This window comes from Crotalus tigris, unplaced genomic scaffold (assembly GCF_016545835.1).
Source record: "Crotalus tigris isolate CLP2741 ecotype Arizona unplaced genomic scaffold, ASM1654583v1 scf7180000024427.8105951120:4207309, whole genome shotgun sequence".
Taxonomy (NCBI): domain Eukaryota; kingdom Metazoa; phylum Chordata; class Lepidosauria; order Squamata; family Viperidae; genus Crotalus; species Crotalus tigris.
This window is the reverse complement of record NW_024100595.1, coordinates 3,117,982-3,130,990: the sequence shown is the minus strand read 5'-3', so window position 1 is coordinate 3,130,990 and position 13,009 is coordinate 3,117,982. Positions and strand designations below refer to the sequence as shown.

The 13,009-nt window shown below is 44.4% G+C and overlaps 1 protein-coding gene across 3 annotated transcripts in view; it reads left to right on the top strand.

The window, feature by feature from the left end:
• BCKDK (branched chain keto acid dehydrogenase kinase) overlaps positions 1 to 13,009 on the top strand; it is a 46,858-nt gene that overhangs the window by 11,440 nt on the left and 22,409 nt on the right. For 2 of the 3 annotated variants that reach the window (XM_039330376.1, XM_039330377.1), the window contains exons 2-5: positions 3,971 to 4,053; positions 7,380 to 7,595; positions 11,041 to 11,109; positions 12,309 to 12,419. In XM_039330376.1, coding sequence (XP_039186310.1) covers positions 7,401 to 7,595; positions 11,041 to 11,109; positions 12,309 to 12,419 — 375 coding nt within the window. In that variant the 5' untranslated portion in view covers positions 3,971 to 4,053; positions 7,380 to 7,400. Of the gene's footprint in view, positions 1 to 3,970; positions 4,054 to 4,150; positions 4,276 to 7,379; positions 7,596 to 11,040; positions 11,110 to 12,308; positions 12,420 to 13,009 lie in introns of all 3 variants that reach the window. The other variant, XM_039330378.1, reaches the window with a different exon arrangement.

Genomic DNA, 13,009 nt, shown 5'->3' with positions numbered 1-13,009 from the left:
CCTTCATCCACGCAGTGACATTGATAGACTTTATCTACCAAGGCAAATAGGTGGGCGTGGAATGCTACAAGTACATCAGATGGTTGAAGAAGAAAAAAATGGCTTTGGAAGAATATCTGAAGAACAATGATGAAGATGCACTGAAATTAGTATATCAGGAAGGCTTACTAACTACTGGAGAGACCAAACTGGCCTACAAGAAAGACCAAATGAAGAACAGAATAGAGGCATGGGAAGACAAAGCACTACATGGCCAATACATGAAAAAAATAGCTGGGAAAGCAGATAATAATAAAACCTGGCAATGGCTAAGAGCAGGAAAATTGAAGAAAGAGACCGAGGGACTAATTCTGGCTGCACAAGACCAAGCCTTAAGGACAAATGCATACAAAGTCAAAATTGAGAAGACAGCAACAGACAGTAAGTGCCGCCTATGCAAAGAAGCTGAAGAAACAGTGGACCACTTGGTAAGCTGTTGCAAGAAGATTGCACAAACTGATTACAAGCAGCGGCATGACAAAGTAGCAACAATGGTGCATTGGAAGATCTGCAAAAAATATCATTTGCCTGTAAGCAAAAACTGGTGGGATCATAAAATAGAGAAAGTCATAGAAAATGATAAAATTAAACTGCTCTGGGACTTCAGAATTCAAACAGACAAGCACCTGCAACATAACACCCCAGACTTAACAATTGTCGATAAGAAAGACAAAAAAGTCTGGATAGTGGACGTGGCAGTGCCTGGAGACAGCAGAATAGAAGAGAAAGAACTGGAGAAGATAACAAAATACAAAGACCTACAAATAGAAATAGAAAGACTGTGGCAAAAGCAAGCAAGGGTAGTACCAATAGTCATAGGCTCCTTGGGTGCAATCCCAAAACAACTGGAGCACCACTTGAATACCATTGGCATTGACAAATTCGCTATTAGTCAATTGCAAAAGGCAGCCTTATTAGGAACTGCTTCCATCCTGCGACGATATCTGTAATACCATCAAACATCCACATCTGCCTATCCCAGGTCCTGGGTAAGGACTCGATAGGTAGACAAAATGCCAAATCCAGTCTGAACATCTGGCTGACTGTGCGATGATCGATAATAATAATAATAATAATAATAAAAAGTTGGAAGGGACCTTGGAGGTCATCTAGTCCAACTCCCTGCTCAGGCAGGAAACCCTATACCATTTCAGACAAATGGCTGTCCAGTCTCTTCTTAAAAACTTCCAGTGGTGGAATATTCACAACTTCTGGAGGCAGGTTGTTCCACTGGTTAATTGTTCTAACTGTCAGGAAGTTTCTCTTTAGTTCTAGGTTGCTTCTCTCCTTGATTAGTTTCCATCCGTTGTTTCTTGTCCTGCCTTCAGGCGCTTTAGAAAATAGCTTGACTCCCTCTTCTTTGTGGCAGCCCCTGAGATATTGGAATACTGCTATCATGTCCCCCCTCGTCCTTCTCTTCATTAACTAGACCAGTGGTTCTCAACCTTTTTAATGCCGCGACCCCCCAACCGGTTGTAAGTCGAGGACTACTCAACCGGTCGTAAGTCGAGGACTACTCAACTGGTGCAGCACCGTTTGCAGAATGGGACTTTTGGCGGACTCAGCAGGGCAGAGACAGCCTGGACAATTCCTATTGGCTTTTGAAAGCCAATAGAATTAGACTCTATTCAAGAGAGTCTATTCTATTGGCTTTCAAAAGCCAATAGAATAAAAGGGAGTAGCACAGCTAAGGAAAAGGGGAAAAAAATGGTGGACTGCGTTGTTTGGCGACCCGCTTGAAATGGTCATTCGACCCCAAATGGGGTCCCGACCCACAGGCTGAGAACCACTGAACTAGACATACCCAATTCCAGCAACCGTTCCTTATATGCTTTCGCCTCCAGTCCCCTAATCATCTTTGTTGCTCTTCTCTGCACTCTTTCTAGAGTCTCAACAACTTTTTTACATCGGGTATCCAAAACTGGATGCAGTACTCCAAGTGTGGCCTTACCAAGGCATTGTACAGTGGTATTAACACTTCACGTGATCTTGATTCTATCCCTCTGTTAATGCAGCCCAGCACTGTGTTGGCCTTTTTGACAGCTGCAGCACACGGCTGGCTCATAGTTAAGTGACTGTCCACTAGGACTCCGAGGTGGACTTCAATTCCCAGAACAACTCCAGCTGTTGTAATAAGAAGGGTTTTTTTTTTCTCCACTGAAAATATTTCTACAGGCCTCTCAAATATCTCTTCGTTATTGCTGTTACATTTAAGACTGGCTTACTGTACAGGTAGTCCTCAACTTACAACAGTTCACTTAGTGACTGTTCAAAGTTACGATGGCAGTGAAAAAGTGATTTATTACCGTTTTTCACACTTACAACCGCTGCAGCATCCCTATGGTCACGTGATCAAGATTCAGACACTTGGCCACTGATTCATATTTATGATGGTTGCAGTGTCCCGGAGTCATGTGATCCGCTTTTGGGACCTTCTGCCAAGTAACGCCAACGGGAAAGGCAGATTCACTTAACAACCGTGTTACTAACTTAACAACTGCAGTGATTCACTCAACAACTGTAGCAAGAAATTTTGTAAAATGGGGCAAAAGTCACTTAAGAACTGTCTCACTTAGCCATACAAATTTTGGGCTCAGTTGTGGTTGTAAGTCGAGGACTAGCCGTATAAGAAATATAGCTGTATAAACAAATCCGGTAGAATGTATAAAATTTGAATCAGTAAGTGGATTTTCCTTTTCTTTCTTTCCCTTCCTGAGAGAAACGGAGGCACCAATCACTGGAGTACAAGGAAGTTGGCAGGCAATAATGTAATTTGAGGAAAATAATTTTTTTTCAATTTCTGTTGGGTTTAGGTGGAGAATTTGCTTTCATTTTTTTCCCCTGTGTTAAGCAAATTCAGTCCTCAAGTTGGTAAAACTATCCAGTCCTCTGGGTTGCAGGACTGCTCAGTTTGAAGGGAGGGCAATTGTTCTCTGAAACATATGCATTTTTAAAAAAATATATTTTGGAGGAAATTTGCAACCTTAGCCTTTGAAAGACAGGCAGATTTTGACTGATGTAAGAACTGTGCCAAGTTGTTACTCAGACAGTCCTGGAGCATTTTTGGTGCTCTACGTGGCTTTTGCTATGAGACAATTGGGCAAGATCTAGCCTATTGAGAAGATACGAGGTCTTTTTTTAAAAAAAAAAAAATTAAGTGTAAGAAAAAGAAGTAAACAACTCCTAGGTGCACGAAGAGATTTCCCCCTCTTTTTCTTCCTCTAATTTAAAACAAAAAAGACATTATGGAATCCTTGGTGCTCTCTGAGGTTGGAGGTTTTCTTGCAGACATTTCGTTACCAAACTAGGTAACATCATCAGTGCACACTGCAGACCTTACTTCTTTTTAGTGTGCTGGATCTCTCTGCATGTGTACATTGACCACTCTACAAAAGCACCTTATGTATGTAGAGTGTTTTTCCTTTTTCTTTTTTAATAAGTTTTTATTGAATACAAAGAAAAAAAGGATTAAAAACATTGAACATGGTAAATCGTCTTTGACTGACATTTCAGTCCATATTGTACATTAATTACATATAATATATCTATATACAAACTATATATTTCTGGTCTCTATCTTAACTTATCTCTTTTTGTGACCTCCATTTTTTCCCTCTCCATCTATAAAATTTATTCCATATTCGATAAAATTCTGTTTCTTCCTGATTTTTTAATCTTTTAGTTATCCTATCTAGTTCTGCGCAGTACATAATTTTCTTTATTAGTACTTTCTCACTCGGTACTTCCATTGCTTTCCACTTTTGAGCAAATAGTATCCTTGCCGCCATAACCATGTGAATAATTATGTGTCCTCATTATTTACATTTTTCGTATGTAGAGTGTTTTTCAATAGCATCCATCCATCAGCTATCAAGGGATAAAGCAGCCGTGCTTTAGATGAGTGAATTGAGTCATTTCTTGTCACATTTAGGGAATGCACAAAGGCCCTGCCCAAGAGGACAGCGAAAAACGGAAGCATCCACGGAGACATCCGCGTGACTTGTCATCTTAAGAGTAAGTACTACAGATGCCAAGGATGGTTGGATTTTGTTACTCTTGAGCAGATAATCTGGCGATTAAGGCGAGGTTTCTCAGCTGTGGCATTTTCCAGGCATGTGGACTTCAACTTCCAGAATTCCACAGCTAGCGTAGACACGGAGAAGAATTCTCACAACTAGAGATTGCCGAAGTTGGCAAATACTGGATTAAAGGCATTGGCTCAAGGAATGAGCATTGGTGAGTCCCAACTTTGAATCCCATCCTCAGCTGTTGAAGTTCCCTGGGTGACTTTGGACCAGTCCCTCTCTCCACCAGGACCTAAAGTGGTGAAGATGATGGATTGAGAATGAGGAGATCCAGATTGACTGGGTGACTTTGGGCCAGTCCCGTTCTTTCAGCCAACTGACTTCTCAGCGTTGTATTGTGGGGATGAAATGAAGATTTCCTCTAAGTCAGACATGTCAAACTCAAGGCTTGCGGGCCAGATCCAGCGGGCCTGTAATGTGTTTAGTTCTGGCCCACGAGCAGACTAGTAGGAGGAGGTGATTGAGTATGTAGTGGGGGTGGGGGAGCTGAAGCGGTGGCAGTCTCAGAGAGGCCTGGGGGACAGTCAGCTGGAGCTGCGGTGTTGCTGGGGCTCTGCTGAGGCGGCCTGGGTGGTGGTGGATGGCAGCCACACACAGTCTTTGGGGGAAGAGTCAGCCAGAGCTGCGGGGCTGCCAGGGCTTGGTGGGGACCCCAGAATCAGCGCATGCAGCTCCAGCTGATGAGTGCTGCATGAAAAGGCCAGCTGGGCAGTGAGTGAAGGCATGAGGGAGGAGAGGAGAGGATATAAGAGGAGGGGTTTTGGCGGGAAGGAAGAGTGAGGGGAGAGAGAAGGGTATAGAATAGCAGAGGCTTCTGTGGGGCAAGCCTGGGGGAGAGAAGAGGATAGGATAAGATAGGATAGGATAGGATAGGATAGGATAGGATAGGATAGGATAGGCTTCTGTGGGGCAAGCCTGGGGAGAGAAGGGGATAGGATAGGATAGGATAGGATAGGATAGGATAGGATAGGATAGGATAGGATAGGATAGGATAGGATAGGATAGGATAGGCTTCTGTGGGGCAAGCCTGGGGAGAGAAGGGGATAGGATAGGATAGGATAGGATAGGATAGGATAGGATAGGATAGGATAGGATAGGATAGGATAGGATAGGCTTCTGTGGGGCAAGCCTGAGGGAGAGAAGGGGACAGCAACTGGCTCTTTGAGGGCAAACATAATGTTGATGCGACCCTCAATGAAATGGAGTTTGACACGCCTGCCCTAGATGGAGCCTTCAGCTCTTGGAGGAAAGATGGAGTATAAGCCTAATAAATAAACAGAGGTGTGAATCCAGTCATTCTGGCTGAATCTGTCTTCAGACCCAATTTAGCAACTACCGTACCTTATTTTCCTTCCTTGTTTAAGGAGGTTACTGAATTTTTACTCGTGAGATGTTTACTATTATCCAGCTACTCAGAAGCTGTTCCTAACGTAACGCTCTGAGTTGGAAATATAGGCTTACATTTCAAGGGAACTACTATTTTTTTAAAAAAAATAAAAAAATGGAAACAAACTACAGGTAGTCCTTGACATACAATCATTCGTTTAGTGACCATTCAAAGTTACAAGAGTGCTGAAAAAGTGTCTGATGACCATTTTACACTCTTACGACCATTGCAGCATTCCCCCATGGTCACGTGATCAAAATTGGGACACTTGGCAAACAGGTTCGTATTTATGACGGTTGCAGTATCCGGAGATCATGTGATCATCTTTTGCAACTATCTGACAGACAAAGTCAATGGGGAAGCCATATTAACTTAATAGCTGCAGTGATTCACTTAACAACTGTGGCAAGAACGATTGTAAAATGGGGCAAAACTCACTTAACAACTGTCTTGCTTAGCAATAGAAACTTTGAGCTCAATTGTGGTCGTAAGTCGAGGACTACCTATACTCTGATTTCTCCCCCCCCCCATGACAAATGTTCAGAAGAGCATCCTCAAGGATATATTCTGTATATCATTAAGTCTGATGTTTGTTTACCAAGCTGTGTTTACTTATGCTGCCCTATACAGATTATTCTGTTTGTTCTTCGTTTAAACCACTCCTTTAATTTGCCCTCTGGGATGCCCTTGTGTTTAGATCACAATTTTTCGGTCAGGCTAAAGATTCAGTAAAAGAAAGTAAATGTTCGCAATGGCACAGAAATATTCTGTGGTTCATGACTGCTTCTGCTTTGTTTCTTATTTGCACCACTCCTCTGCCAGCATGGTTAAATAATTCTGGGCAGCTTGCGCAGGTAAAACAATCATAAGACCATTAAAACAATAGGCATAATCAAAGAAAACCCTGCTTGTTGTTGATTTATTCCCAACAGGTGAAGATTTGAAACCCGTGGCTGGTGTTTTGCCTGTTTTGATGCCAACTTATCACTGCCCAGCCTTATGGAATACATTGCTCCCCCTGTAAAGATGGCTCTCTCCTCATTACCATTTAGGAGAGAAATATCAACCACAATCCAAAAGGATTGTCATCATTTCTCTTCTAAATTTTAACAAGGAGGGAGCCATCTTTGCACGGGGAGTGCAATGTATTCCATAAGGCTGAACAGTGACATGTTGGTGAGGAAGGGGGTCAAAACAGTAGATAGCAGTCATGGCCTTCATAGTTGAAACGGGTTTGATTGTCCCCAGAACAGCAGAACAGAGTAGAGTAATGTAGAGTAGAGTAGAGTAGAGTAGAGTAGAGTAGAGTAGAGTAGAATAGAGCAAACAGAGTTGGAATGGACCTTGGAGGTTGTCTAGTCCAACCCCCTGTTTGGAAACCCTGTACCATTTCAGACAAATGACTGTCCAGTCTCTTCTTAAAAACTTCCAGTGTTGGAGCATTCACCGCTTCTGGAGGCAGTTTGTTCCACTGATTAATTGTTCTAACAGTCAAGAAATTGCTCCTTAGTTCTATGTTGCTTCTCTCTTTGATTAGTTTCCATCCATTGCTTCTTGTCCTGCCTTCAGGCGCTTTGGAGAACAGCTTGACTCCCTCTTCTTTGTGGCAGCCCCTGAGATACTGGAACACTGCTATCATGTCCCCCCTTGTCCTTCTCTTCATTAAACTAGACGTACCCCATTCCAGCAACCGTTCTTGATAAGTTTTAGCCTCCAGTCTCCTAATCATATTTGCTGCTCTTCTCTGCACTTCTCAACATCTTTTTTACATCATGGCGACTAAAACAGATAGCCAGGACTCTGGATCTTGGTCAAACTGGTACAAGAAGGACTTCTGAAGTGGGGTGGCACATTTTTTCTCTCTTCAGGCACCTTTGGTAAAGAGAATTATGTGGAAAACACTGCTGAGGATAGAACTGGGAGCAGCAGGGAACCAGGCCCCTTGTGTGCTCCCTTTTCTTCTCCCTGGACTCCGATATGGGTCCTCTTCGGCTATCGATCAGCACCACGAACTGGCCAGGGAGCGATCTAAGACAGTTACCTCTTTCTACAATCAATCTGCCATTGATGCAGCCGCTGAAAAGGTGAGTGGAAATCAATAAAGTTGAATTTATTGTTTTGACCCCAGGTCAGAACACAAGAATGCCATATCATACAGCAAAATAACAATGAAACAATGAAATTATAAGAGAGAGTGATAGACATTCAGGTAATCCTCGACTTAACGATCATAATCGTAAGAGCCATGGTGGCTCAGTGGTTAGAATGCAGTACTGCAGGCTACTTCTGCTGACTGCCGGCTGCCAGCAGTTCGATTCTCACCGGCTCGAGGTTGACTCAGCCTTCCATCCTTCTGAGGTCAGTAAAATGAAGACCCAGATTGTTGGGGGCAGCGCATAGGCAGACTCTGTAAACCACTTAGAGAGGGCTGTAAAGCACAGTGGAGAGGTAGATAAGTCTAAGTACTATTGCTATAATGGAGCCTGCCTGTTTGGGCTTGTCAGTCATAAGCTGGGTCACCACGTGAGTGGATGCATTTTTGCAACCTTTTTTTTTTTTGCTGCATTTGTTAAGTGAACCCATTGTTCACTATGGGCTGTTTTTGCCCAAAACTGGAAGTAAACGCTTTTGGGGGGGGGGGACAAAAAAACATAAGTCGCAATCATGTGACTGCAGGACACTGGAAATGCATAAATGTGGGGTGGTTGCCGAGCACCCGAAACGCAGTCCTGTAACCGCAGAGGGAGGGGCAGCCATTGGAATTTCAGAACCAGGTTATAAGGTGGTCTGTCATAATTTCAAATGGTCGCTAAACAACCGGTCATAGGTTGAGGATTACCTGTATTAGATGTAAAAAGGTTGCAACCAAATAAAGCCCAGCTACAATTAAGGACTTAAGTATTTCTTCCTAAGTTTAAGTGACAGCAGAACCAAGGCAGTAATTGCTAGCTGATAGCTGGAAACACATCTGCAAGAACAGGGATGGGTAACTATGGCAACTTTACAACCTGTGGACTTCCCTTTCCAGAATTCCTGAGCCAGCCATGTATGGCTGACTCTGGAATTCTGGGAATTGAAGTCCACAGGTCATGAAGTTGTCATAATTGCCCACCCCTATGCAAGAAGTTAGTCAGAACCCTTGAATTCATCGGCCATTAATGATTTGGCCCTGATGTCATTGCGAACGGGTCAGTGAAGGCCATAACGTAGAATATCCTCCACTTGGCCACTATCGCAAGGACAGAGGCATTGTTCAACAGGGACAAAATCTTGCAAAATCTCCCTTCAAGATATGTGGAGGGTGTGGCCTGCAGGTGAATGGGCATTAAAGTCCTTCAAAAGGTGACTGAGAATAGATGTGGCAACCGAGTCCCTATTCATAGCTCAGACGAAACCCAATAAAGCAGGGGTCTTCAAACTTGGCCCTTTTACGACTTGTGGACTTCAACATCCAAAATTCCTCAGCCAAGTACGCTGGCTGAGGAATTCTGGGAGTTGAAGTCCACAAGTCGTAAAAGGGCCAAGTTTGAAGACCCTTGCAATAAAGCATAGGCGAAGGGGCAGCCATTCCTGTTTCTCCAGCGCCTTTCAATAAAACCTCTGCCTTGAGACTGGAGCAGAACTAGCTCGGGCACCCTGACAGCAGGAACATGGTTATCCCAGGATTAAAATAAAACGACAGGTTGGAGCAGGCATGTTACATTCCTGGAGGGTGCCTGACCTAGTTGGCCACTGATCTGTTGGGTTTGGCATAGTTAATGCCCTTTCGGTGTTCATGGCAAGGAGGTTGGGTGGAGTTAGACTTAGACTTCATTTCCTTGGCAGACGGCCAATAAGCTTTGAATGCCGCAGACAGCAAGTCTTTGGGCTCCTATTTTGCTCGCTCCCAGCTGAAACGATTCCCCCAGCACAGCACAGCGCTTCTCGACCGTGGCAACTTGAAGAGGGGAGCACTTCAACTCCCAGAATGCCCCAACTCACACGCAATCAACAACCGGCAACCACTTTCTCGTTATTACAGATTATATTTGTTTATCAAAATATGAAATACAAAGAAAAATGAAAATAATGGGAGAGTGGGGGAGGAAAAAGGAAAGAGGAAAAACATAGGGTAAAAGGGGGAAGAAAAAAAACACTGACTCCTTTTATAGTGCAGAAGAATAAAGTAATAACATACGGCCTCGACTTTTGACTTTTACATAGTGATAAATACTAGCCCAGTGATGGCGAACCTTTTGGAGACTGAGTGCCCAGTTATGCATCATCGAGTGCCGGGTGGGCATGGCCCATTGGCTGGTTGTGGCCCATTGGATGGGCATGGCCCATTGGGTGGGCGTGGCTACAGTGGTAATGGCAGACTGGGTGGGACTAAAAAGTTCAATCAATCAATTCCAACTTTGCGAGATCTTTTTTTTTCCCGCAAGAAGTTGAAATTGACTGATTGATTGAACCTTTTTTTTTTTTTTGCACATGGTGGCGGAGGCCTAAAGCGAAAAGGTTTTATAAAACCCAGCTGAAGGCCTAGGACTGGGCAACGGCGTGCGTGCCCACAGAGTGGGCTCTGAGTGCCACCTCTGGCACCCGTGCCATAGGTTCGCCACCATTGTACTAGCCATTTCTATAGCAACAAATATGTCTAATCAGTAAAACCCAAAATCAAAGTTTCAGGTTTTTTTCCACCTCAAAAACAAAGTCCAAAAGTGGTTTCCAAGTAAAATATAAAGTTAGGTGTACTCTTTTCCTTGATTAAAGTAGTCAATTCAGCCCTATCTGCTAACTTCATCAGCTTTTGCAGCCAGTCATCCATTGTGGGGCCACACATCTTAAAGTTGCCAAGGTTGAGAAACATTGCTTTAGTAGTGAATCCGAGTGGACTCCTTATTCACATTTTCCCTGTTTCCTGAGCTTGAAGCATGCTTTTGTAAACCTCATCCCTGCATAGTTTCTCCAAGGTCCTCTATCTCTGTGGTTCTCCACATCAGGTGCTGGGGCAATTTATGGATGGGTGATAAAAATGGGTTGTAAATGAGCAAGGGAGTTGATGGCCATTATAACTGGCTCAGGTTTAGTTTGTGTCTGGGAAACTTTATTATTTACTTAAAACATTTATATAGCCGTCCATCTTTCAGCCAGCTCTGGGCAATTCCCAATCAAGAATCCATCTTGACGTACCATCACGGAATGAATTTGATTTCTAATTCTGCATGCTCAGAAGAGGGTCACCCTCAAAACTTTTTGAGGGCATCGTGAATTTGAGAAAAAGCTTTAAACTACAGCAGGGGTCTCCAAACCTGGCAACTTTTAAGACTTGTGGACTTCAATACCCAGAATTCCTCAGCAAGCCATGCTGGCTAGGAATTCTGGGAGTTGAAGTCCACAAGTCTTAAAGAGGCCATGTTTGGAGACCCCTGTACTACAGGGCAGGGTATAATGCATTTTTTTTTTGTCATGGGACCCTTGATGCTGTGCTTATTGCCTTCCTGGGGGCCTCTAGAGATTTTGTCAACATGCTTTCTGTTCTCTTTGCAGCCCTCTGTGAGGTTGACACCCACCACCATGTTGTATTCTGGACGTTCTCAAGATGGCAGCCACCTTTTGGTAGGTATGAGATTACCTCCATGTTGTTACTTGCCAATTATCTAGATCTGTTTTTCATCCTTTCCCACCCATTTGGAATTATGGGATTTATAGCTGCTTCAGGAGCTGTTGTACATATTGAGAAATCTTGGTTTGTATGCTAACTCTTTAAGTGCAGGAAGTCTCTTTTGGGAGACGGTATCCAAGAATGTATACCTCATAGGTGTGACCTAGTAAAGCTGCATCATATGATTCTGTTATATATCTAGAACGGGTAGGCAACCTTGGCTCTTTTATGACTCGTGGACTTCAACTATGCTGGCTGAGGAATTCTGGGAGTTGAAGTCCACGAGTCATAAAAGAGCCAAGGTTGCCTACCCCTGATCTAGAACAGAAACGTTCTCTTTTTCAGGTGACACAATCTAGCACATGGAAAATCTGTTGATAAAGAAGCAGCCCCTGCTTCAAAATTCCCTCCCTTACGGCAAGCTTAATTTGTTGTTCTATTTCTTAGGTTTAGAGCTATTTGTCCCATCAAGCATAAATAATTTCCCCCAAAAGATATTCCGAGATGATTTAAACCAGAGGTGTCCAAGCTTGGCAACTTTAAGACCTGTGGAACTCAATTCCCAGAATTCCCCAGCCAGCATGGGGAATCCTGGGAGTTGAAGTCCACAAGTCTTAAAGTAGCCAAGGTTGGACACTTCTGGTTTAAACCTATACTGCAGGGGTCTTCAAACTTGGCCCTTTTATGACTTGTGGACTTCTAAATTTATAATAGGAAATTCCAATCTCTCTCTCTCTCTCTCTCTCTCTCTCTCTCTCTCTCTCTCTCTCTCCCTCCCTCCCTCCCTCCCTCTCTCCCTCCCTCCCTTTTTTATTCCTCCCACCTTCTCTCTCTCTCTCTTTCTTTCTTCCCTCCTTCTTCTTTCTTTTCCATTCTATTTTTATCCTGCCTTTATCAATTTATAAGTAACTCAAGATGAGAAACATATCTAATATTCCTTTTTCCATTTTCCTCGGGCTGCAGCCCATTCGGAACTGGGCTGTGGAAATGCTGGGTGAGTGCACGCGAAGCTGCATTGGCGAAAGCAGTGCACATGCATGAAACCAACCCCTCTTCCCCCCCCCCCCGCCACCGCCGCTGCCGCCGCCGGTCCACCCAGCCAGAAAGGTTGGAGACTGCTGATCTACAATCTCCCTTTTATGTTTTGCTACAGAAAAGCGCCCGTTACCTGCACCATGAGCTGCCAGTCCGTATTGCTCACCGCATCAAAGGGTTTCGAAGCCTTCCCTTCATCATTGGCTGCAACCCCACCATCCTCCATGTGGTAGGCGCACCAAGGTCTGCGGGGAAGCATCAGAAAGAGATGACCCATAACTGGCGTTGGATCTAAAACAGGGAAACGGATGAGGCCCTTAAGCAGACATGTCAAACACAAGGCCCGGGGGCTGGATGTGGTTTCATGTGGTTTCATGTGGCCCGCGAAGCCATCCTGGAAACAGTGAGGGAACAGCCCCTGCTGCCTTGGCCCAAGCCAGCCGGGAATCAATGTACAATTTTGTGGTGGCCATCTTGGCACTTGCTGCAGTCGACCATGCCTTGGCACTTGCCCCGGTCCCACCCCCCTTCTGCCAGAGACCCTCAGATCTGTCCCACTCATGCCCAGGCCCCCCAGAGGCACCCTTGATGCGAATGATGTAGAACTGGCCACGCCCACCCAGTAGGCCACACCCACTCCATCCATGCCCACCCAGTAGGCTGCATCCACTCTGGCCACACCCACTCAGCCCCCCCCCCAGGGCAACCACAATGCTGATGCGGCCCTCAGTGAAATTGAGTTTGACATCCCTGCCCTTAAGGCTGTTGATGTTCTGATAATCCACCCTTAAAACGGTGTCATAATTGCTTCCTTCACAT